The sequence below is a fragment of the Ananas comosus genome, linkage group 17, assembly GCF_001540865.1.
Source record: "Ananas comosus cultivar F153 linkage group 17, ASM154086v1, whole genome shotgun sequence".
Lineage (NCBI taxonomy): Eukaryota > Viridiplantae > Streptophyta > Magnoliopsida > Poales > Bromeliaceae > Ananas > Ananas comosus.
The window spans coordinates 548,735-565,003 of record NC_033637.1 but is presented as its reverse complement, the minus strand read 5'-3'; the positions used below and the strand labels follow the sequence as shown (position 1 = coordinate 565,003).

Genomic DNA, 16,269 nt, shown 5'->3' with positions numbered 1-16,269 from the left:
GTTTAATCTTTATTTTTTTTTTTTTTTTTTTTTTTGTAACCTTAAAAAAAAAAAAATTACTATACTGCATATAGTGCTTCCAAAGACGAAGGGTTCGACTATACTTGTTGTTCAGAGATTTCTTGAAATAGAGACACGTAGGCATGTTTAAAATTCAGTTTATGTTTCGATGTATGAATATCTTATTTTGAATATAGTTTTGATTTAATCAAAATTTTGTAATATTTGGTAGATAAGAATTATGTTCAAACACCTAGAAGTAAATAACATATTCTAATTTCTAGCTAATTTTTAGGAATAAGATAAATTACCTCATAGGTAAATATATTATCCTATAAAATTATGAATGGCATGACTTTTTAAGAAGTCAAAAACTAAAAATTTTGCCTACAACGATACAAAAAAAAATTCATATCAAATAAGTTATTTAAGGATAACTTGCTCCAACATCCTGATAGGATCTAAAGGAAATAAATAAAACACAATAAAAAAAAATTTTATTGACCCGATCCGCTCATGATCAAGTTGCACGAACAACACTTTTAGCCTTCCTTTCCTCCAAAAAAAAAAAAAAAAAAAAAAAAAAAAAAAAAAAAACCATTTTTAGCCTTGGATGAGAAGCAACAGCATCATTACCAAAAGACGAAGCAAACAAGTCCACACCAATCTTAATGCTCTCATCGTCGCCGTCCACTGTACGTGATTGGATAAGTGAGGATAAGTCAAAGCAAATGCGTGCATTATTCGGAACAAAAGGAAACGAATTTGGAAAAGTTTTAACGTAATCATAGTGTTTCTGATTAAACGAAACTGATACTTACTATTCCGTGTTTCGGATAAGCTCTACAATGCTTTAAAGAGTTTGATCAATTCCATAAATATTATATTTTTACAGGCATTAGTATTTTTAAGTATAATGTCTAACTATGTAAACAATTGTAAATAACTAAGTTTACATGATTTTCTATATAAAAATAGTGTGTAAAATGAATATTAGGGAGCTTTTTGCTCTACCTAAATTCTCATGATTTTAAAATCCAATGTAGCCTCTCAAATGTGTTCGACCTATAGTTTAAGCGTGTAAATTCGGTTAAGTTATATCTCGAGTTAATTGTCATATAAAACTATTTATGAACGTAAAACTTTATTATTAATTTCATTATCTTCAAATGTAAATCAAGTAGCTCCTCATTTAATACAATTCTCTTTTCCAAGTAGTCTTCGAGCTAGCGAATCACTTTTTGAGCATAATTCTAGTAAGCGTACTTTAAATTTTCCATTTTATGTATCTAATAGATATTTTCTTATTTTAGCTTTGAAACTCTTATGCATGCAGTATGTGCCATTACTTATTTTATAAGTTATTGTATATTCCACACTCACCTGAGTTTTATACACCCACTCCTAACTCTTTCGAATGCACCAAGACGTCAAATTGATTTTCATTACTTTCTATATTATGTCAAATTGATTTTCCTACCATCGCGTGATTTTTTTTTTTTTTCAGTTACGCCCTTTCTCGAGGCCCTGGGTACCTCACCATTGTAGCCTAATTTATCCTTTCAATGAATTTGAAAATAAAATATTATAAATTAATTTGAAATTTAAAATTTAAATTTGGAAAGTATCAAATTTTTAAAATTTGATATATAATATATATATATTTATATTTATTTATTCTATTTATTTATTATTTATATTTATTTATATTTATTATTTATATTTATAGAGAGAGAGAGAGAGAGAGAGTAAAGAGGGGATTGTGGGGGAACACGTGCTCACCCCAAGGTCCCCAAACCACTCCTTTTATCGAAGAGGGGGGACACGTGTTCACCCGCTCTAATGGTCCCCCCAAACCTCCTTTAAGATAGAGATGAAATTTAAATTTAAAATTTGAAAGTATCAAAATTTTAAATTTATGATAATATATATATAATGATAATATATATATATCATATATATATAATAGAGGTGAGAAAGAGAGAAGAGAGAGGAGAGAGAGAGTAAAGGGGGTTTGGGACAACGTGTCACCCAAGGTCCGCCCCCCCAAACCCCACCTTTGATGTAGTAGAAAATATATATATATATATATATGCTATATATGTATAGGATATATATATATAATATATATATATATATATATATACTATTAGTCCGACTACTAGCTATCGTAGGGCACGGAGGACTCCGTGCTACCAAGTTGTTTTCGATGATTGCGACTTTCAAATTGAATCATGCTCCATTAGAACTTGATTACACTATTGAAAATTTTGAAAACCTAATATTTCAGATTTTTCGACATCATTTTGACTAGTGGATAAACGAGACTCAAATTGACAATTTTAAAAGGCCGATAGTGGTGTGTTTTGTGAGTTTAACGGTGTAAAATAGATCCAAATGCCCGATAAAAATTTATAGAAAATTCTTTTCACTTATTTAGAATAAGGATCATATATCTATCTTGAATTAAATCATTTATATCATTCATTTTTTATGCAGATTTTTATTTTCAGCCGCTTCAATTTTAGAACTACTGTTGTTTGATAGGTAAATGATATTCGAAAATATTATTGAAATTTAGTTTCTAAATACTTTCATAGTGTAGAATCAAGTCTAACGACGATCGTTGATTTTGGAAGGCCGCATCATCGAAAATAATTTTGATAACACGAGCGCTCCGCTGGCTACGCTAGTATGTAGCCCTATATTATATATATAATAGATATATATATATTATATAATATTATATATATATCTAACTAGGCTACTATGCTATTAATAGCACCAAAGTCATTGTATGACAAGTTTGTTGGTCATTGGATTAAGAGATGTGCAATTAGGATGATGTAGGTCCTAGGGTTTAGTAGGCGTGGTTGATGGCATGATCTAAACGGCGTGAAAATAATCAAAATGGTGGTTCTAACGGAGAAAACTTGGTAGGACCAAGTGCTTCGTGCTATTAATAGCATAGCAGGCCGAACTCTCACACACTCTCTCTCTCTCTCTCTCCTCTCTCTCTCTCTTACTATATACTATATATAATATATATATTATATATATATATAGCAGGGCTCTGTGCTCTCAGAAGCACCGTGGCCTCCGTCTCCTGAGACGTTTTGATGCATGGAGTTTCGAATCGACAATCGGGCTCCGTATCAGACTTGATCTAGCACACATTTTGAAGTTTTAGAAATAATTTTTGCAATTTTTCGATATCATTTACTGAAATCGAAAGGTTTCAAATCAATAATTTTTAACAGGCTGAAAATAGTTTAAATTCTATAAAAAGTGTGAATATGCACTAAAATTTTTCGATCAAAATATTGATTTGTTTATAGATATAGTAAAGAAGTTTTGTATCAAAATTTTAATTGATTTGATATCTTCTACGCCGTTAAACTTGAAACGGCAATGTATCAACTATTAATAATTATGGATTTTGAATCCTTTCGATTACCAGATAAATGATATCAAAATCGCAAAATTTATTTTTACAAACTTCAAATGTACTAGATCAAGTCTAACGAAGCGATCGTCGATTCGAAAACTACAGTCATCGAAAACGGCTCAGGAGCACGGAGGCCTCCGTGCCTCCTAAAGACCAGCAGCTGCATACATATATATATTATATATATATATATATATATATATATATATATATATCATATATATATTATATATAGTTGAGCTAGGAATACTATCGATATGCAAATCTGCTCTGTTTGCTACCAGGTGTTTTCGATGATGAGTAACTCCAAATTGATGATTGGTACCGTTGAACATGATCTATCCGATTATGAAGTATTTAGAAACAAATTTCATACATTTTCGATATATTGTTCTCTCTATCCATCGAGTGGAGCACAAAATGAACGCGTTGAAAATAAATATTCTCAAAAAAATGATGATAAAGTCTTGTAATGCAGATCAAAGTATAAATCTTGTTTTAAATAGTTTAAAAATTTTCTAACAAAAATTCAATTTTGATTTGGGATATCTTACACTGTTAAATGAGAAAACGCCTCATATCGACCATTAAAATTAACAAATTTGAAACCTCTTGATCGTTTTTTTTATAGTTAAGCAATGATGTCGAAAAGATTTAAAATTTGATTTTCTAAACACTTTATAAAAAGTGGTGATATAGCACTAAAATTTTCGATCAGAAATATTGATTTTGTTATAGATAGTATAAAGAATTTTGTATCAAAATTTTATCTGATTTGAATACTTCTACGCCGTTAAACTTGAAAACGGCAGATATCAACCATTAATAATTATGGATTTTGAATCCTTTCGATTACCAGATAAATGATATCAAAAAATCGCAAAAATTATTTTCTACAAACTTCAAATGTACTAGATCAAGTCTAACGAAGCCGATCGTCGATTCGAAAACTACATCATCGAAAACGGCTCAGGAGCACGAGCATCACGTGGCTCCATGAGAGACTAGCACCTGCTATATATATATAAATAATATACTAATAATATATATATATATATATATAATATATATATTAAGTCTGAATGACTATCGAAGTCAAATCGGCTCTTTTGCTACCGCAGTTGTTTCGATGATCGGAGCTTTTCCAAATTCGATGATTGTACCGTGAAACATGATCTATTACCATTTAAGTATTTTAGATGAGAAAGCCAAATTTCATACATTTTCGATATTTGTTCTCCTTATCCATTCGAGTGACACAAAATGAATCGGTTGAAAATAAATATTCTCAAAAAACTGATGAATAATAGTCTGTAATCAAATCAGAAAGTATATAACTTGTTTTAATAGTTTAAAAAATTTTCAACAAAAAATTCAAATTGAGTTTGCTATCTGTTACATGCTGTTAAACCTGAGCAAACGCCTCATATCGACCATTTAAATTATACAAATTTTGAAAAAACCTGAATTATTAAACAATATGTAGTCGAAAAATTGAAATTTTGATTCTAAATACCTCAAGTAGTATAGTCTATTTGTGGCAACGTCCTAATCGTCGATTTGGAGGCTTCCAAACCAATCATCCGAACCAAATAGTGGCAAATCAGAGCCCGTTTGCTATCGAATTGTATTCTAATCTAATCTTCAAACGACTCATCTCTCCCAGACGTCATCGGTCCTCTCTACGTCCGTCATAATCCCATGTGCCATCCTCATTCTCTCTCTCACATCTATCTCCGTCCTCTCACTTTCCTCCATATTTCCGACCACTGAAGGCACGGGCAAGCTCTGCTCTCTCTCTCTCTATATATATATATATATATATATATATATATATATATATATATATATATATATATATAGTGTGAGGCTACTATGCTTTTGGAAGCACAGAGCCTCCCGTGCTTCCAAGTCGTTTTCAATGTTGCGACTTTCGAATCGTCGATCGGCTCGTTAAACTTGATCTAGAGTATTTGAAGTACTTAGAAAATAAATTTTATGATTTTTCGATATCATTTGCCTAGTGATCGATTGACTCATAATTAATAATTCTAACGGCCGTAGTGAGCCGTTTGCAAGTTTAACGGTGTAGAAATATCTAAATCACGTGAAATTTTGATATAAAATTTTTTATATTATATAAAACAAGATCAATATCTTTGATCTAAAATTTTAATGTCATATTATCATATTTTGTAAAATTTTTATTTTTAACTGTTGATTTTGAGCCCCTTCGTTCACTAGGCAAATAGTATCGAAAAATAGCATAATTTATTTTCTAGATACTTCAAATACTCTAGATCAAGTTTAACGGAGCCGATCGACGATTTGAAAGTCGCAACTTGAAAAATGACCTGAAAGCACGGAAGGCTCCGTGCTTTCAGAAAGAAAGTAGCCTCACTCTCTCTATATATATATAATTGAGCTAGAATACTCTCAAAAGTATCAAATGTGTGGTGCTTTTGAGTTTTTAACAATTGGATGGAAAGATGTAGGGTTGAGATGATGGTGCTAGGTGGTAGTAGGTGGTGGTAGATGGAATAGTGTTTGATACAAAGATTATTAGTAATTAAGGAGTAGATTCAAGAGCTAAAAACTTAGAAGCATCAAGGGGTTGGTGCTTCTAAAAGTATTCTAGCTCAATTATATATATATATATATATATATATATATATATATATATATATATATATATATATAAAGTCCGGCTGGGATACTATCGGTAGCACGAAATATTTGGTGCTATCAAGTTTTCTGCCGTTAGATTTACCTCTTTTATCATTTTCATCCGTTCGATTACACTATTCAACCAACCACCCACTCAACCTTAGGAGGCCCATATCATCTTAACCGCACTTTTTTTAATTCAAGGGTAAAAAACTTAATAGCATCAAGTAATCGGTGCTATTAATAGTATTCCAGCCTAATTATATATATATATATATATATATATATATTCCATTTTAATTACCCCACCAATGGATGGAGATGGAGACATAGTTGCCGGGGTTTTTCTTTTTTTTTTTTTATTTTAGTGCTTATTTTAATTTTTTGTTGTTAGCTAGTGAAAGGTGGATCTGTTTGTGCAAAAATAAAGGTGGAGTTGACAACTTTTGTTAATGGGTGCTAGATTTGATGCCTGGAGAAAACTTCAGAAGATTTCGGAGGCAATGAGGTGAAGATGATATCCCGAAAGGAACATATTCACGAGTAGATAATGATAAAAGATATTTCGAAAAAAAAAAGGGCATCTTATTAGAGCAATTTAATTAAAGAATATTGGTGGCTCGTATGTATGCTCCTATCTTCTTGTGTCACTTTTCACCGCTTTCTTAGTCTAAATTGCTTTCTCGTCTAGTCGATTTATACATAGGTCACAATCAATTCTTTTCTTTAGCCTGAATTGCTTTCCCGTCAAGTTGATTTATACATAGGTCACAATCAATTAATTTCAAACGTAATGACTCAGTCTATTAATTAATATATATTTTTGCATCAATTTTTTACTAGATTAATCTTTTGGGCGACATAATATATATTTTCAATCTTTTTGTGTAATGAAATGTAAATTTTTTTTGTTAATCTGGGATAATTTTCACCCATGTATTATATAGGAATGTAATTTATGTTGCTTATATATTTATTTGTTCGCGGAGAGTTCACGTGACAATACGGAGACGAAAATGGAAATGTTTTAATCATGCACGGCAAGTAAGAAAGAGAATTTGATATTAATTAATTAACTTCAAATGTTTACGGAAACAAAAAATAGTGATGGGCTCTGTATCTCTGCGCCGCCGTGTTGTCACCCCTATATCACGAGAGACCCACCTACAATAAGCACATGCGCACGCCTCGTTGTTAAGAAAAGTGCCCTTTGTATCAGCACCACAAGTAAAATTTCTACGGCACACACTATCCTCAAAGAAAAGTAAAAAGCTAAAGGAGGGTAACCACACACCTTTCCCCCATGATTTTCCAAAAAAGATCATGTACATATCATGATCCTAGGACGAGTGACAAAAAAGGACTAGTAGATATCGTGTTATTATCATCATCATCTTCATATGAGAGAGAGAGAGAGAGAGAGAGAGAGAAAGAGAGAAAGGAGAGCTCATGGATTCGGGTTAAGTGGGATATCCTTATATTGTCTCTTTGCTTTGTGGTCCAATAACTCTCTCAACCCACTCAAATCCAGATCCGTCACAACCTAAAAACCATTATAAAGTAATGGGCGCGTACGTGGGTGGTTTACTCTCGTGGTCCCTAATTAGTTGTGGTAGGTAGATACAGTCCACGTACGGGAATTTAAGTACATGATTACTGGTGCAATCTCACATTTGGATCTACCTTATATGAGAATATGGTGAAGTATATATGGGTACATTGAATCACATCTTTTTCAGATGAAATGTCACTATGATGTGGTTCTTTTCACTGATTCCATGGGCGAAAAGGTGTGTCGACCGTGAACTGTTAACAAACAGTGAAAAGACGGCAACTTCATATTTCGATTATTAGAAAGGGAAATAGTAAATTCACAATTGAGTAAATTTACTCGAGAAGATTAAAGAATTTCTTATTGGATTTGATCAAATTCACTGAGGCCCTGTTTGGATTCATAGTTAAAAAATTCAATGAAATTTTTATTCTATGATTTTGGTCTAAATGAAATACGGAATCTTGTAACTTTGTAACTATAAAAAAAATTCATAGTTTCATTTTTAAGCTGTTTGGATACAGATCATATAATTCCATATATTTATAACAATTAAATTTCTAAAATTTTAAAATTTAAAATTCAAAATTCAAAATTCAAAATTCAAAATTTAAAAATAAAATTTTAAAAATTAAAATTCAAAATTCAAAATATAAAATTAAAATATAAAATTTAAATTTTAAAAATTAAATTAGATTTTATGTTTTAAATTTGAAATTTAAAATTTGGAATTTGAAATTTAAAATTTGAAATTTGAAACTTTAAATTTTTAAATTAAAGTATACTATTTAAACTTTAAATTTTAAAATTTAAAAAATCTATAATTAAAATATTAAATTTTAAATTTAATAATTTATAATTTACATATTTATAAATTTAAAATTTAAAATTTAAGTTTAAATTTAAATTTTGGAATTAAAAATTAAATTAAAATTAAATTTGAAATTTGAAATTTGAACTTTTAAAATTTGAAATTTGAAATTGAAATTTGAAATTTTAAATTTGAACTTTTTTGAAATATTAAAATTTGAAATTGAAATTTGAAAGTTGAAATTTGAAAGCTGAAATTTGAAATTTGATTGAAATTTGATATTTGAAACTTTTTGAAATTTGAAATTTGAAATTTAAAAATTAAAATTTAAAATCAAAATTAAAATTAAAATTTAAAATTTTAATTTTTGAAATTTAAAATTTTATGTTGAAATTTAAAATTTAGAAATTCATACATCTTTAGGAGCCCAAAATGATGGAATTTTTTTGTTTTGGTTAAAGTGGATTGTAAGTTTACTCTATGTTTTGGAGTATAGTATAACTATAATCCAAAAATTACGTTATTTTTTTTTCTTCTAAACACTTCATAGAATTATTTTCCAACCGGCGCAGCATAGTTTAACTATGCTACGTTTTTAGAGGTATCCAAACGGGCCTGAACCTAGTGGCCCCAAAGAAAACGGTTTTATTAGAGCCACTTTACTATTATAATTTAATTTATATTGATTATTGAAATCAGGGAAGCTATAATGAGGTTCACAGTGATTATGGCTGCCTCTCAACTATTATAAATTATATATAAGTTTTTTATGGTAAAAATTAAAATATTCAAATTTTAATTTTGGGGAGCCAAATTGATTTTTTTAATAAAATTTGTGTTTCAATATTTTTCTGAATCACTCGGTTCCTTATTTTCGACCCTTATAATTTTACTTTTTCTTAAGCACATTGTCGCTGCTATCGCTAGCAATAGATGTCCAGTAAATTTGATAAATTTTTTTTCTTGCTATCTGAGATCGATTTTTTTTTCCATCGAGTCTGAATCGTGGCCCCTCCAAATCTTAATTCCTAACTTTGTTTCTTATTGAAATGCCAGTTGGAAAATCGGTCCAGAAACATATCATATTAACTCTCCGAATCTTAATTCCTGGTTTCTTTCTTGAGTGAAATGAAAGTTGAAAATAGGCTCAAAAAGATATCATATATATTAACAATATAAGCATCAGTTCTTCTGAGATGGTTTCATTGAATCAGTAGATTCACAAGAAAGAAGATTTGAGCAGCAGCAGAGTAAAAGGTTCTTCCAGAAAATTAAAGAGCATAAGTAGATTCAGAAAGCTAGCAATATGCTACAACTTCATGTGTAAAGAATTTCCTTTAAATCTTCTCTTTCTTTTCTATTAACTTTTTGCATGACAGAATTTCTTTCAGGCCCCCATGTTAACTCCAAATTTCACCTCCATCCCCAAGCTAAAACAAAAGGCTTAAAAAAAAAAAAGTGAAAAAAAAAGGTGGTGAATTTTTTTTTTTTTTCTTTTTTGGTTCTTCACTACCTACATTTACACTTTGGAGGCCCCATCACCCGCCCCCGCCACAATACGGGCCTCACTGTCCCCCACCTTCATTAGAAGATCACCGTTCTCCTCCGCATCATGGCTCGCATGCACGCTGTACAGAACGTAAACAAGCACGGCAGCAGCCGAGAATAACCCGAACCGCACGTACGACGGACCGTCGAGCGAGCCAAGCAGGAAGACGTTGAGGAATATGGACACGGCCGGTATCCACGGCATCATGGGGACGCCCCAGAACTCCGGCTTCCGTGCCTGCGGGACCAGGAAGCGGAATGCGGTGAGGAGGGAGAGGGCGGCAGCGGCGCAGACGGCGAGGAGGGCGGCTTTTGCTATTCCGGTGGGTGTGCAATGCCAAAGGAGGGTGAAGGCCAGGGCGGCGAGGGAGAACGAGAGGAGGAAGGCGGCGGTGGGCCAGGAGCGGTTGGCGTCGGAGCCGGTGCCCGCGGCGACGTAGCGGCGGTAGACGACGGCGTTGGCCACCATGTAGAAGACGAAGAGGGTGCCGATGGAGACGAGGTCGAGGAGGATGTCGAGGTCCGTGAACAGCGCGATCGCCGCCGTGAACAACCCTGCAATCCATGGATCCACTTAAAACATTAAATTCAAAATCGGTTATCAACTAGTTACTCTTAAATAATATAATTCAATACATTGAACACTCGTCGATTTCACTATTACACAAGTCACGAGTTAGCGTTATGCTACACGTGTACAATACAGGGTCAACTATCAACTTGCACGAAATATTTCTAACTCGTACAACGAAAAGAAGTCAAAATGCACTTCATAGTCAAAACTAACAATTTAACAAACTGTCTCGCAAAGCCTAATTAGAGGGTGAAAAAGAATAGTGTTAGTCATTATTTACTAATTAGTAAATAATTAAATTTGACCAGGCTTTAACAAATCAAACTTCTCCCGGTGAAAATGTGATGCATTAATATCATCCGTTTTGGAAAGCATTCATCACAAATCAAAATATGTTCTCCTAAAATAGTGATGCTACATGGGTGACGTCTTTCTATCGATTCATACGGACAGTAATAAATAATAAATATATTATATTTGGCAATATATTTAATACTATATATAAAAATGAATAGAATCACACGCATTACCAAAAAATTAATAATAAAAAATAAAATAAACAACTAATTAAAAATAATTCAGATTTGAGAAATAAAATAGTTTAACTATAGGCCTATCAAAGAAATAATTATTTAAATTCAAAAAATAGATTTAAAATTAAATTTAAATACTGAGTTTGGTTCATAACTTTAAATCTAAATTCAATTTTTAATTTAAATTTAAAATTGATTCAAAATTTTAAATTTTGAGTACATATTAAAGAAAAAATTTGTATGCTATGGAACAGATATAATAAATATTTACGACGTATTTATATTGAAAATATACTCAAAAACAAATCGTATTTAAAAAATAAATTAATTAAAAGATAAATTCTACCACTAATAACCATTTGAATTCAAAATCCACATTCACAATTTATTTGAGCTTAAAATTTGAATTCAAATTTAATTTAGTTTATTAATATGAGGTGCATCGCATGATTTTTTTGAGAGATAAGTAGCTTGCTAGCCGTCTCACTTATTTTATTTTAGAAATAAACTTAGCTGAAAATATGAATCAATTAGAATTCAAATTTGAGACTTCGGGTATCAATAATTAAATTTTTTGTCACCTACGACCAGGGACGGTCAGTGATCACTATAAATTATTGATTGTCTTTTTGGGGGGTAGGGGTACCCCACAGCTGCTTTTGTTTTGTTTTTTTTTTTTTCTGAAAATGAAACAGGAACAAGAGTTTTAATGGAGGGTTAGGAGAGGGGAATAGAGAGGGGAAGGGTGGGGTGGTGGTGGGCCCAAGCGTACCGAGGAAGGCGGAGGCGTTGACAGGGGTGGCGGTGGAGGGGTGGACTTTGGCGAGCCACGCTGGCACGACGTTCGACCGTCCGATCACGCACAGGTACCGCGCCTGCCCCAGCATCGACACCAGAAGCGACGTCAGGATCCCGAAGCTCGCCCCCGCCCCGATCACGTTCGACACCCATCCCCAGCCGTCCGATCCCTTGAACGCCCCCGAGAACGGCGATTCGACGTCGATCTGCGAAATTAATCGAGCCCGTGCCCGAGCCCAAGCCCCAAAAATCAACAACAACAACAACAACAACAACAACAACACGCAACACGCAAAAGCCCATAAACCACAACCGTCGCTAAAAGCAAAAACGTACCAATAACTACCCAAAAAGCTACGTGAGAGTGAGGCAACAGATCTCAGCAACTTATTCTTTCTCATCTCTCTCTCTCTCTGTCTCTCTCTCTGTCTCTCTCTCTCTCTCTCTCTGCATCAGCAGTAGCTTCTTGAATAGCTGTTGGGTAGTTATCAGCAAAAGGGAAATTAAGGGAAATGGAATGGGGAAGGATAAGGAGGAGGGAGCCGATCACAGGTGGGGACCACCGACCGGACCCGATCGTCAAATCCCACGATTTTGCTGTTAATATATAGGATTTATGAAACAAATTGAGCGTACGGCGTCGTAGGGGACGAGCATGGACATGGAGAGGGCCATGAGGCAGTAGAGCACGGTGACGAGGGCGACGGAGCCGGAGACGCCGACGGGGATGTCGCGGGTGGGCTCGCTCACCTCCTCCGCCATCGTCGACACGGCGTCGTACCCGATGTAGCTCACGTACACCATGGCCGCCCCGTTCAACACGCCGCCGATGCCGTACGGCATGAACCCGCCCGCGTCCTTCGACGGGTCCGCCGGGTGGGTCAGATTGCGCCACTCCCCGCGCCAGAAGCCCATCACGATTATGAATAGGATGAACGCGATGTGGATCGTCGTCAACACCATGTTCAGAACCGAGCTCTCCTTCGTACTGGATTTGTACAGCAATATTAACAGAAACAGAGGAGTCAAGAACACGCACCAACTGTTGGTCAAGATCCACTCGCGCAACCAAAAAATGATTACAAACAGTCAATTTCGGCGAGAATCCGAACTACGCCCAATTTTGTCGGAACCTTTGGGTTTATAGGAAAAAGCGGCCAACTTTTCTCTCTCTCTCTCTCGGAAAAAAAAAAAAATCGCGTTCGAACCATCTTTGACAAAAATAAAAAAAAACTCATTATTAAATAAAATTCATCAGAAAAAGAAAGAAAAATAATGTGAAATTCAAACTACCCATATACACAATTGGAGGGAGCTAATGGGATCATAGAAAAAGAAACCATCTTTGAACCAGAGAAACAGAGCAGGGGCTCTGTATTACACTTGTGGTGACCCGTCACCAACATAGGAGCATAGTGAGGAAAATTAAAATAATTATTATTGACCCGGGCGAATTCGCACGGGTATATACGACAGTGAAAGAAATTAATTAATTAAAACTACTATGGTGTTTGAACTTGGCTTAGCGACAATGCACAAGAGAGGTGACGGTTCTTGTCCTAGAAGAGACAAATGCGAAACAAAGCAATCTGTTTGAAGTGACAAGTGACGCAAGCATTATAGCAACACCTGTGTACGCGACGTTAATTTCCCTTCACTTTCGTTCTGTTAATGTCGTGTGATTTATAATAATAAAAGTAATGCTAATTATTAATTACCTGTAACAAATGCAGATGGTGATGAGGAGGATGACGCCGACGGCGAGGAGGTCGATCTGGTTGAAGCCCTTCGGGAGGAAGGAGACGGTCACCCTCCATTTCTCCGGCGTGTCGACGCCGATCGCCGTGCCGAGATACGCGGTGAAGCTTCGCGCCACCGCGGCGTTTGAGAACACGTACTCCATTATCAGATTCGCCCCCGTCAGAAACGCCGCAAACTCCCCTGCGAAAAGACGCAATACATGTCGAAGATGAGGCCCAATCCGCTCCGACATGGCCCAGCCACTATTCGATTACGAATTATTTAATCAACGGCGAGATCTTCTTAGCGGCTAAAGGAACGAAATGGGCCCCATAACTCTAAAACTACACAGAAAGAAAGGAAATTTTTGAAGCAAAAAGCGCATGAAATCACGACAAGAAGAGTTTTTAGCTGGAGATTTACATCAAAAAAGTGAGTTTTTTTTTTTTTTTTTGGAAAAGTACAGAAACCAAAACCCAACTCGCAAAAAAGTTTTTAAAAGTAAATAAAAAAATAAATAAAAGAGGGATTTTTATTTTTTATTTAAGCATTAAACAGAGTGTTCGGGGCGGAGTTATGGTGCGCACCGAAGGTCACCCTGAGGTAGCTGAAGGCGCCCCCGGCGACGGGCATGTCGACGGCGAACTCGGTATAGCAGAAGGCGGAGAGGAGGGCGCAGAGGCCGGCAATGGCGTAGGAGACGACGACGGCGGGGCCGGCGTAGAGGCGGGCGGCGCGGCCGGTGGCGACGAATACGCCGGCGCCGACCATCCCGCCGAGGCCGAACCCCACCAGGTCCGGCCACCGCAGCGTCCGCGCCATGTCCGGCCCCGACCGCGCCCTTACCCTGCTCATCTCCTCGTACGTCGTCGTCACCGACCCCGCCCTCCGCACAATCCTCCTGTGCGTCTCCCCCAGCGCCCGCCCATACTCCCTCAAGCTCGCGAACGACGACGACGACGACGAGCTGATCTCTCTCTCTCTCTTCGCCATCTCTCTCTCTCTCTCTCTCTCTGGGGTGTGGGTGGGGAGAGGGGAGTGAGAACGGGAGAGAGAGGGAGAGAAGAGGGGGAGATATAAAGAGGAGATAACAAGAGGAGATAACGGAGGAGGGTTGGGGATGGATGGATGGAGGAGACGGAGAAGGAAACTGTGGGGCCCAAACCGAAGTGGGGAAGTGAAACGGCGCGCTCTAAAGCTGGCACGGATTATTTTTGGCGTATTTGAGGAGGAATTTAATATCGAGGAATTAATGCGGGATTTGATTTGATTCATCTTATAATAATGGAAGGGGCGGGTTGCAACTCGTAACAACGGAAATTGCGTGATATACAACACTACCGACGCCACTCTACCAAGAAAATAAAGTTTACGGTATAACATTTTCTCTTTTTTTTTTTTCCCTAATACAGTAAAATTATTTTTTATAATATAATTAATTTAGAAATATCACCTCATTAATATAATCAATACATTCTAAAATCTTTCCACCCTATCTCATTCTCATCTGCTCGTTCACCTGTCCATTCATGCCTTCCAGGGTAACTTTGTAAATCAACTAATTACAAATACTTATTTTTTAAATTTTTGTTTTTATACTAATGGCCGTACACTTTGTAACCCATAAGTGTGCTCTTAAAAATTTATTTATACTTTGCCAGAAATGCAAACCTTGCTATATTTGTTTCATCAAAAATAAATAAATAAATATTATCTTATTGTAAGTATTTGTTTTTATTATTTATTTTACTGTAATTTTATTTTCGATCTAAATTAATTTACAATTTCATAAATATGGTAATTAATTTCAACCACCATAATAATAAAGAAAAGTCAATTACTAAAAAGAATGAGAAAACAATAAAATATTAACACATTTCTAATACCCCCGTTTTAAAATTATTTATTCAGAGTCAAATAAATAGTAAAATTGAAAAAAAATAAATTTTACAATTGTACCAACAGATAGTTTAAGAAAAGCAACTTTTAGTTCAACTCTAAAATATCGTAAATATGTACTTCAATTTGAATTTCACCCTCTGCAAAATAAACAGGTTTTAGGGCTCGAACTCCTTGATCATAAGATGAGCTAATTTTTGTGAAGAATCGGTGGATAATTAATTTTACCATTACATTTTAATAGCAGGACACAAATATAATTGACTATTACATTGGAGAAATATATGATAGCAGTAGAGCCACATAGTTCAAAATTCTTAAAATTTAATTGAACTTAGTCAACATACAATAGCTAATTTTAGTAATTTATTTTATTAATACTAAAATAGTATTTCTTTTTCATCAATACTATTGCTTACAATCTATATATTGCATGTCAAGGCCTACCTCCATATTAATTTGTCTATTTTCAAATACAGTGCGGCTTACGTTTTTCTAATAAAAAGGTACGATTTTTAGTGTTTGATGAGCATAGCACGTCTAAGTTCTCTAACAATGGCCAAACAAGTCAGTATCAAACTAATATTAAAGAAAGATGTTACTATCAAACTAGTTAAAAAAAAAAAAAAAAAATGCGGTCATCAAACTAATGTTTGAGCACAGCGAAAGTAACTGCCAAATGTGGACACAATTTCGGTT

The 16,269-nt window shown here is 34.7% G+C and overlaps 1 protein-coding gene across 1 annotated transcript; it reads right to left on the bottom strand.

Moving 5' to 3' along the window:
- Window positions 9,740–15,296, bottom strand: LOC109723293 (cationic amino acid transporter 6, chloroplastic-like). The gene is made up of 6 exons (XM_020251618.1): window positions 15,293–15,296; window positions 14,259–14,660; window positions 13,650–13,872; window positions 12,568–12,919; window positions 11,906–12,137; window positions 9,740–10,581 (listed from the first exon to the last, which is right to left on the bottom strand). The coding sequence occupies exons 1-6, from the start codon at window positions 15,294–15,296 to the stop codon at window positions 9,998–10,000; spliced, it is 1,797 nt and encodes a 598-aa protein (XP_020107207.1). The 3' UTR covers window positions 9,740–9,997.

Coding starts and splice junctions, on each gene's coding strand:
- LOC109723293 (XM_020251618.1), bottom strand. Junction 13,873..14,258: donor CTACCTCAGGGTGACCTTCG/GTGCGCACCATA, acceptor GTCTTTTCGCAG/GGGAGTTTGCGGCGTTTCTG. Junction 12,920..13,649: donor ACCATCTGCATTTGTTACAG/GTAATTAATAAT, acceptor GTACAAATCCAG/TACGAAGGAGAGCTCGGTTC.